Source organism: Thermobia domestica, chromosome 13, assembly GCF_964235325.1.
Source record: "Thermobia domestica chromosome 13, izTheDome1.hap1.1, whole genome shotgun sequence".
Taxonomy (NCBI): Eukaryota; Metazoa; Arthropoda; class Insecta; order Zygentoma; family Lepismatidae; genus Thermobia; species Thermobia domestica.
The window spans coordinates 194,573,773-194,585,129 of NC_137466.1; the positions used below are offsets into that span (position 1 = coordinate 194,573,773).

Here is an 11,357-nt window from a genome sequence, read left to right on the forward strand (position 1 = left end):
AATCACAGTTCACCGCGAGTTGTATGACACGGTCATAAGCAGGGTCGGATTAAGGGGTGGGCTATGGCCCCGGGCCTCCACTCTGTTTAAAATCTCAAACGGCTACCTAAAAAGAATCAACAAAATATAATCATAAAATAAAATATGACAACAAATATGAAACATATTCCCTTAATTTTCCTAATGTACTTTAACAGAAATGTATTAGGTAAAGTCAGCAGGGGCCACATATTCTTTCTAGCCACGGACCTCCATATCGGTTAATCTAGCCCTGGTCATAAGAGTCGAGTTCCAGGGCGAAAACGTTGACAAAGAACCATTAAGCTTTAACCCGACGCCAATGATACCGCAAACTTGCAACATGAACCGCAGATTACTGGAAACGGTACGGTCGTGTAAGTTATTATTCACACTATATTGGAAACCACAAACCTTGATTTTGTGTGGAGAATGTCCAAAGAAGAGTTTGATCCAAAGTGTATCTACCCAATTCTGAAACATTGCTGCGGCTCTGTGATGGTTTGGAGCACAAAATCCTGATAGGTCTTTTCGCTGACGCTTACCTGTCTGTTCATTGTCCACAATTATGTCGTCACTTCACAGGGACACAAGCATTGCAGAAAGACTGGACTGAAGTGTCCAACTGAAGATTTTTCTAAAGCTGTATTCAAATGTTTACTCCATGTATGTGCATTTTATGATATTATTATTACAATACTGTAGTATCAAGTAAGATAATTTCATGGCACAAAAGAAATGTTAAAACGTTCTTGGAAGAATGTTAAAATTTTACGTTCGAACGATTCCAGGACTGGAAATTTTATTGTGAATTCATAGAATTTATGATGGAGACATATAAAACAATTAAACAAATAAAGGTAGGTGTTAGTTAAATAAGAATACAATTGCGGATTTTAGTTTAATATTGGTCTACCTGAGAAAAGCAGAGAAATGAGAAGCAAAAATGGGAATTTCTTATTTATTTTCATCGGCATGTGCAATATTACGTAAAATACATAAATATAAGCTATTGAAATTCTAATAAGAAAATGTTAGAACAATCCAATCTTTCCTTGTCGTCGGATACTATTAACTCAAAATGCGTAAGATTTAACATAATGAAACATTAGCAATATTTTTTGCATTTTAAATATCCTGGCCAAAGATAGAATTATAATGAAATTTAACTTAAAATAGTTTTCGATTGGTCTCATTTAAAAATATATGAACTTTTTTTTCTTAGACTAAAGTCATATGATTATGGACAGAGGCTAAAGTAAGTGTATTAATGAGACGGAAGATAATGCTAGAACAAAGATAATTGAAGAACACCCGCACTCATAATATATGCTATATTTCAGTGCAATATGCTATATTATCATTCAATTCTCACCTCTAAATGTGGCAAAGATGCACGGAAAATGATCCTAACTTAAGGAATTCGTAAAGATGTAAGGGTATTTTCTTTCAGACATAATCTCTTAAAACAACCTAGGTTTTTGTGAGTCTCTGGAAAGCAATCAAGGTTTTCGTGAACAGAATTGTACAACAAGAATATTTATTTCCATAAATACTAGTCGAAACTTCTAACAGTTTTATTTGTTGACGTATATTTTCCTTCCTTTATATTGTGAGAGTTTTCTAGATCTTTTCTCTACTTGATTTGTTATCAGTTCTACAACAAATACGACAGTACTTGTAAGTAATCCAAGAATAAGTAAAGCAAAAGAGCCTATTAATGCTGAAATATTTAATATTTTCACCTTGTCAGTATGGTGTTTTCTTTTAACTCCAATTTCTGCAGAATACATTACATCTCTATGCCATTTTTGAAAGAAACCAGAAATGTCACAGCTTTGAACAATGTAATTGAAGACTTCCACAAATGGAGATCCTCGCCTTATAGAATAGTAACAGGGAAAGCAAGAATTTATTTCTGGAACTATTGACAAAAGAGGTTTTCCATTGTTATCTACGTATGGTTTACTGTAAATTGTATATTCTGTGTATGGCAGTGTCCACAGTGTTGCAAAACCTTTAGTTTTCACTATCTTGTCGTAAGCTTCTTCCAACGTGTTTACGGCTTTCCAATTCTCGTATATTGTACGAGAACTAGAGTCATTAAAGGAAGTTAGGTAATTTTTCATGTATTCTAATCCACCGTATTCAATCCCAGCTTCAGCGATTCCCTTCATAGAGTTTATGGGAGGAATCTTCTTTGGGTTAGTGAGAAATCCAAACAAAGCAGCTTGGTAGCAAGTGTTGATCACTAACGCTGGGAAAACCCATAGCAAAAACATAGTCCTAATAATGGAAACCTTGTCTGGAGATTTTGTGGATACTCCTAACAGAATGCATAGACTATACAGGAATATCATATCCAAGGGATGAGGCTTCTTTAAGATTAGTCGCTGAGTGGCATACATGTGTAGAGTGACAACAGAATAAGTTATTAATATGGCAAGCCAGGGAAGCGGTTCAAACGGAAAATATAAATTCATCCATTGGGGATAGATACCAGGGGTTGGAGTAATCCATATCATATGAATAAAACTTCTTGAAAATACATAATCAAAAACATCGATCCCATAATCGTATATATTCATATGCAAGAACCTTCCTTCATATAAACCAGCTATAATACCTTCTCCAAGCCCTTTATCGTAATAATCCATAAGAGATGTTGCATAGACCAAATTCAGAGAGAAATTAAGCCTTCCAGATAACGTTTGTATTAACATTCCATCTTTACCCATCAAATTTACAACACCAGTAGATTTAGTATCAATAATGCTTTGAGGCGGTAAATGTACACTAATGAGAGAAAGAGCACACTTATGTAAATTTAATACCTTGTTTGGGAACAAATTTATACCATTCTGGAACTTATCTCCTCTCCATATATCTAGAAGCATCCCTTCTGTATCCGAACAAGATTTTTCTGTAAACGGAAAATAAGTGTAAACTGAAATGCCAAAATGTTGATTAGTTTCAGTAACTGTAAGAAGGATAACATTTAACATATCTTTTTTGTAACATATTTGAAACACTTCACTGATATTTGGAGAAATTAGATTAAAGGAGTAAATAATTATAAGGAACTTAGATCGTGGATTCCACAAAGGTAACCTTTTTAAATGACTGATTACTTCTCTAAAAGTAACAATATCTTCAACAAAGATAACATTGTCCATTCTCTGAATTTCATAATACCAGTAGTAATGCACCCCATAAGCACGAGATACAAATTCCAGAGTATATTTAGATTCCAAACGAACGATAGGCTTGGTGTCTTCTTGTAATAACACATCATCTATTTCAATCTTTTGGTCCTGTACAACCGTTAGGCTTCTTGTGTTTTGGAAATATGTTTCCAATATAGAGTGAACACATAATTTAAGTTCTTTATGCAAAAGTTGATCTGAAGTATGTACGGTGTGAAAGCAACAATAATTCCTTAAAAATACTATAGATATGAGTAGGTAGACATGGATATAATTTGCAAACATCATTCTGATAGTATGAATAGAAACTGTAAAGAAAATAGCACAATTTAAAATTCATTTAATTATTTAATGAGCACTCGAAGATTATAAACATATATAATATTAAGAATGTATAACAATTTCAATGTTTACTGGAAACAACTATGTTATTACATAAGAAACTAATAGTAAATACAGTATTGAGAAAGACAGTTAACCAATTTCATGAGGGATAGCATGCTACTACAGTGGCAACAATAGAATAATATAATGCAATCAAACTCTTGCCCAACTGCATCAAAATAACGCACAAGATTAACAAGTGGGAAACAAAATCTTTGATTTATTGTCCGAAGATAATTTCTTCCAGGATAAAGGAGGATAAGCTTGGAGGAAATGGATGCTGGAGAACACTATATTAGACACCATGAACTTATCTTATGTGACCATTTGCGTGAAGTAAGCATCTTCCCACTGACACACTGTGTAGCCCCTATATATGTGGAACTTCATACATTTTACTGGAAATTGGAATTAAAGTATATGAAAAGTGTTGAGAGGAAAATTTAAATATGAATTATAATGTTCCTTGTTATATTGAAAGTCATAATCATGACCATAAATTAAACAAAGGTGGCAAATAAGATTAAAATACTTGGTATATGGTGATGCGGCAACAAGCACAGCACAGACTAAATCCAACTTAAGCTCACATCCCTCGTATGGAATTAGAGACTCTCAGCACTACATGTTTCTTAACAGCGAAGGTAAGAGAGGAATTGATGTCAAACCTCGCGTGGAACATAGCTAATGGATTTCCATTAAGAATGTTGGTTTACCAGAATTCGTTTTTTTTTTACTTATACTTACCCTATTTGTTTATGTGTCGTCTTTCTGTCTAGAAGACAATATCAAAACTACTTCTGGATCACCATTAATTTTGACCAGGATACGAAGGGTCACAAGTTAGAAATCAGGATCGATGATGGAGGTGTTGTATCCACTGAAAGCGGTATCAATCAAATATTTCCGGTTATTACATTGATCATTATAAAGCCAAAAACAGTAATAGATTCCAAGAGACTATGATGAATTATGCATTCTAAGAACATATACTATCTTCATTCTAATATCTCTAATAAAACCAGAAGTGGTGGAAAGGGCGTAATTAAAAGCTTTTCCTTGCAGACAATGTAGAATAGACTTCTTCTCCATCCTTCCATTAAAAAGACAATATGAAGTACTGACCGATTACTACTACTTTCAAACAGGACTTAAAAGGCAACAATGACTTATAAAATTTATCACTATAGACCAGAAACTACCACTGTACAGTACAGTGTTTACAGAAGTCAAATTTATGAGTAGTTCGCTTCCAATCTGGTTTTTGTTCATTTACAGCAAATCCTGTAGGATCTGTATAGTTTGTAGAATTTGAAATACGTGAGAGTGTTTATGTGAATCATTTGAACGCCCTAAAATATTCCCCGTTCTAAGAAACACATCGATTGTACAGTTTTTCTCGGTTTTTCAGAATTTGCTGTAAATGAACGAATGCCAGTTTGGAACTGAACGACTAAAACATATAAAACATTTATTTTTGTTATACAAATAGGAAAACATAAACGTACTTTGATGTGTCGTTATTTGATTATGCGTTGTTTCTACATTAAAGTATTGTAACCACTTAATTCCAGCTTAATTTGAATGATTTCAATTTAACTATTTCTAAATGGTTAATGATATTTGCTGTTTCTGAATAGGACAAGGACATCAGACCTCCAAAAGATTTTTGCTTTCAGTAAGCATATAAATTCATTTTTCAAATTTTTCCGATAATCATCTTGTACAAAATGAGAATATACTCGTGAATTGCTCAAATTTAAAAGTAGGTTTTCGCTTACAGAATGAAATCCATATATGGCGAAGCTCTTAATTTTTTTGGAAATCAATGGTATGCTATTTCTCTTTCATGCTCTATTAGTAATATGAGCTAAACATAATGATGATATATTTTACACATCCTTTAAACAATGTATTAAGCAGCATAATTAGTTAAGCAGTATTCCACTGGTTCTCTTCAGCGATACCTCCACATGACGACATTGACCGCACAGGACGCTGGGAAGAAACAAAGGATGATTTGAGAGACCCCAGGAATCATACCGTTACGCAACAATCACTACAATGGTTATGCTGAATATATTACATTGTTGGTTGCAAAGAAAAGTGTTTTTAATTTTAAGTAATCGGTATCGAATCGTATAGTTTATTTAGTTCCATAATACACTTATCCTTCGATTTTACGAACCTTTATTTGACGAATTCCGGAAGCAGCAGGCAAAACTTGAAACAGCGAATTTAGTTTGAATGTTTCGATATTTATCTAAATATGTTGATTTTTCTTATTTGACAGTGTATGTTGATCGTGTAACAGGTATTTTACACTGTCACGTTAGATAATATGCTTGAATAAAAAATAGAACACTATCTTCCGTGTCTCCTTCTTTCGGAATGCAATTGTGGGCATTAGCCATTGAAAACTCAGTGTCGGAAATTACAATTGGCAATATTTTACCGATATTGCCTCCTTTTACTTCCTTATAATGAGACATGAGTATATGAAGTTTATTACAACTTAAAAAACACTTACCGTAAAAACACCTGAATATAAACTTCAAATTTATAGAGTAAACCAGACGATAATATTTTACTGTTTTCTGTTTACGCTTTGACTCCCTTGCAGCCTGTGTTGAAAACAAACAAACAGATTTTGAAACTATAATAGAAAAGTTACGACACATTATCTACCACTAACATAAATGGATATTCCATTAAAAGTTATATATTTCTTTTAGAGAATATCAATATGTTACTTTACTACTATTGGTAATTACTAACTACCTACACTAAAATAATCTCCGCTACAGTTATTTCACATTTGATCAGGATAATGGAAGCTAAAACACAGTAAAATGTTTTATAAACTTACCCACTATCAAGATAAATATAAATGGATGTTCCATTAACTAATGCATGTCTTTCTCTAGTTATAACATGTTACTTTTTTCTTTATATATATATATATATATATATATATATATATATATATATATATATATATACAGGACCGGGTGCAGGATTTTCTGAGAGGGTGCACCAATAAATATCAGCACATTTGAATCAAATTTAAATTTTTAAAATGCTTTTGGCATCTGTGATGTGTATGAGGAACTCAGTTAAACTATTGTGTTTTGCCGAACCGCTTTTGTTTAAGCCTGAAACGGAAACATGATATGGAATTTTAGGAAAGTATTGCTATTTCCACTGCCAGTTCCTCACTTTAGATAGTGTATATTCAAAACGGAAAGGGTTGCACGTGCTCCGGTGCAGCCCCCTAAATCCGGCTCTGTGTTGATCTCAATTGTATAGGTCAAGGATTATTAAAACAATCAGATTCATAAGTAAATTATGAATTTGCTTTAAAAATGTTGTAAATATTTTATTAACTTAAATATTGTACAGCCACGAACATTAGAAAGTGGAGGTTGGATATATGACAAATGATATCTTTTTCCGGTAGCAGCATAGTTTCATTGTATGTCTGATAGTTGGACAACCAACATGAAAGCAAAAACATGCCCGAAAACATAATATGCCAGAATATTCCTCTACTTGGAGGAAAAAGCATTACTATCTGAGATCATCAATTAGAGAAACTAGCACGAGATAAATCTGCAGAAATTCTATTCACGTTAAGTTCAAAGAGATAGGAATTAATGCAAAGGAAACGAAAATAATAATTCGCATCATGCAGAGACTGGAACAGTATGGAAAGCTAAAGAAAATTAGAAAAGAAAGAAAGAGTTAAACGAAAGAGCAAAAGACATGGAAATAAATTAAATGTTAACACTTAAGGATAAACAGTCTCCGTTTTTCCTCCTGCCCCCTTTATTGTCTCGTTTTTTTCCCTTCAGAGGATAAATCTCTTTCAGTATCAAACGCGAACATCATTTATAGTGTTTAATTCCTTGAAAAAATCATGTAATTCAGTCTAGGCTGATACTTGAACACAGAATCCTTAGAACGACAGTCTCACACGGTACCCACTTATGTATACAGGCTCAATCATTTGCCTTTATAAATCAACCAGTACACGCGCTGTTATCAAACGTGTTAAATCAGCCTTTGTCGGTGATTTACCCGAGTTACACTTGAAGTTTGAATTTTATTTACGCCTTTAGCCGTCTACGGCAACAGGCCCCATGTATTCCTTAAAAGCATTTGTTCTGTAGATTAAAATCAAGAATAAATTAATCTATTATGAATTAATCTCTTGGGTGCACCAACACACACACAAACAACACACAGACACATACACACATATATATATAAATTACTGGATTTATTAAGGATTAAATGAGTTATTTAGTAAAATTACGAAACGGGTCTTGCAGGAAGTCGTCGCAACTGTAATGACATCTCGTAGCGTTGTTACGTAGCACACGCAATATAAATAACGCTTCAAAACCAGAAGTGACACATTCTTCCGTGGCTAAGTCGGTAGGATGTCTGCTTCTTAAGTGAGGCAACCTGGGTTTAAATCTCGGCTTGTTTGCTTTGATTTTTCTTTCTCTCGAAATACATTCCTATATGTTTGTATTTGTCACTAATTATTGCTTTACTGCATTTTTTGTAGATTATCTTAAATTAGTGGAGGTTAAGTAAAGTCAGAAAGATTAAGATAAATATATGACTGCTTTATACGTGTGTGCAGTCCAGGGATGGAGTGACTCAGTGGGTCAATTGGGTCAAGATTTGTAAGTGGGTCGTGGGTCAACCCGACGTGACTCACTGCTACAGACTACCAACCGTGACTCACTCTGACCCAACAAACCCTTTCTAACCCACGCTGACCCACTGATCCACTCTGACTCACCAACCCATTCTGCTCAGTGCATTCTTGTGACTTGCAGCTTCTTGTGAGCACTGGTGAAATTATCTACCTTTTACTTTCAAGGCCTCCCTTTTTCTTCTTTTTTCATTTGTTTCTATTGAAGAAAGAACTTCAGGCGCTCTTGCAGAACTTCAGGCAATTGACTATATTTGCAATTGTAATAATAGCAATAGAACTTACTTCTTGAATTTTCAAACATATCCTGTGAGTTTTCTGAGGAGCTAACTACTGGAAAAATAATTGTGAATCACCTATAATGTATGAATTAGTATATAAAAAATGATTATATCTATGTGTGTGTGATCATCATGATCAAATTACAAAGTCAACTGAAATGACATTTGGCATATACATAGTTAGGCCCTGATCTCAATATGATTTTTTAAAAATCTTTTATTGGGAGGGGATTTTCTATATATAGGGTTGATTTCTAAAAATAATCGAAAACGATCGATGTTAGTTCAGAAACAAATTGGAAAGCAATTATTGAGAAATAAAAACTACAGTTTTACGCATTTTGCATCTACTGCTTTTTATTATAATAATTGCTGAGACTTGTGTTTATATATGGAGCGTTCACAGCATAAGGGTATCACGTCCTAAAGTTGTGAGGAAAATGGATATAAAATTTGCACTGTAAGCGTAATTACGTGGGAATTTTAAATTTGTACGGGATGCTTAATTATATGGCCAATTTTAAACTTCTCTTTACTTTGGTCTACTTTACCTTCATTTAAGACTTACAAATTTCATCCAATTTTCCACTGAAAATGTCTGAAAGTCAACAAAAAATAATTATATATGATAATTAAATTTAAATTTATCGCAATTTGGCCTATGACAAACACTTTATCATTGTATATCGTAAAGATCAGATCCATCGGTATTGTAACAGAGCGGTCCTTGGGCGTTGAACCGTAGAAATTTAAACACCGATTAGTGATAACTTCACAACCTTGTTTTATTACAATTGTAAACTTTATTTAGTTTTGAAGAGAGCGTGGATCATGGGTCAGAGTTAATGACGATGGGTTTTGGTGGTCGGAGTTGGTCACAAAGGTTCAGAGTGGGTCATGGCGGGTCGTGGGTCGCAGTGGGTCACATGCTGTTGACCCACGACCCACTCAGAAAACTAGATCCACTTGACTCACTGACCCACTCCAACTCTAAGGCTTCGACATCTGGAGTAAACAAGTTTTGCCCGGGGCCTTTTTTCTTTCAAAATATATTTACTTTCTTCTATTTTCTCCTATATTATCTTAGATTTGTGACCGTGGTTTAGGATAGATTATATAAAGTGAAATACGGTTATGTATGTTTACAATTTCGTTTCTTTCTTTCGAAATACACTCCTATATGTTCGCGTAGTCCAAAAGTAGGCATAGACCTCTGAATTGATCAACTATAACATTCTAGTTTATGAGTTTATTTGCTTCGGCTCTTCTGAGCTAAAGATGTAAGTAGGAATATTAAGAACAAATAATAAAAAAACTGAGTCTACTTGATGGATAAAAATAAGAAATTGTATAAAATGCAATGAGCTGATCAGTACGGTACTGTATAGTTATTTTTGGGCCACCCTGTATATTACTAATAACTTATTTCTTGCATTTTTTTAATAATAAGCTGAAATACCCACTTTTCGCATGGGCCAGATAAAATATCTATGTAAACAAACTGAACGACGAAACGAAAAGGTATCTATCATTTTCTACTACTTTTATATATCCCGGTAAACGCCCCCTGAGACCCCCTGGTTCGAAATTTATAGGAACGCCTCTCGCCAGCAGGCGATTGGGCTGTATTTGGAAGACAACGCTAATGGAAGAATCACCATTCATCTCAGCGACCGTGAAAACTAAGGATTTGACACTAATATTGGCCATTTTGGATTTTTTAAAATATATTTCGGTACCACATCCCCAGAGTGACATCGACCCGCATACAATGGTAGCCGATTTTCAAAGTCATCGCTAATGGAAATGTCACCATTGATCTCAGCGACCGCGATAACTATGAATTCAACACAAATATTGGTCATTTTCTAATATTTTTACATGTCCCGGTAAACTCTCCCTTCTCCTGAGAAACTGATTCGAATTAAAAAACGCTTCGTTCTGGTCTGGAGCCTGTATAAATTATCCGTGACCAAAATTTAGTAATTTTCGGTCAACTTGTCTGATTCCCAGGCCGCACACAGACAGACACACAAACAAACTCGTGTTTCATACACACAACTGATAGAACAACCAAGAGCATTTTCTTTTTTTTTTTACCTAGCACAGCGTTCTTTGCCATATAACGTTGCTATTGTAAAGGGTGTGTAGGGGAGGAAAAATGAAAGGAAACTCCACCTACACAAAAGCCGTCAGAAGAGTGAAAGTGGGGAATTCAGCTCGTAATACGGGTACTGGGTTCGGACAGCTGTCCTTTGAAGTATAAGATCATTGGGGATAGAAGAGAAATTTACGAGGAATTTCTATAAAAATAAGAGAAACAAGGTTTGGGATAGGAATATTGGGTCAGGAAAGGAATACCTTCATTCTGACGTCCGGGCGTGCGTCAGATTCTCCTTGGTTGCCGGCGTTTCGCTCTCTCTCTCTCTCTCTCTAGGTCAGGTCCTGGTCTACTGACAAGGTGCAACGGTCATCACTGGATCGAAGTAGGGGTCCAAAGCAACTCCTATTCCAACTCGAGTCCACAATCCAACTCCAATATGAATCCAACTCCGATTCCAACTGCGACTCCCCGAGGCGGAAGTAACATGACCTATTTAAGGAAAGCCCCCGGGCTCGGCGACTATACCAGGAGACCTTAGAAGCGAGTCCCAGACGTCACGAAAGGTGTGGTTTGGGTGTTGGGAGGAGTCAGAATGATGCCTTTCGTAACTTTATTACAAAACAGTAAAGACAATT

At 34.8% G+C, this 11,357-nt stretch overlaps 1 protein-coding gene across 1 annotated transcript; it reads right to left on the reverse strand.

Moving 5' to 3' along the window:
* Positions 1-1,595: 1,595 nt before the first annotated feature.
* On the reverse strand, positions 1,596-2,915 carry LOC145667917 (uncharacterized). Its single transcript, XM_081735342.1, has one exon. The coding sequence runs from the start codon at positions 2,913-2,915 to the stop codon at positions 1,596-1,598; it is 1,320 nt and encodes a 439-aa protein (XP_081591468.1).
* Between the last annotated feature and the right edge of the window lie 8,442 nt (positions 2,916-11,357).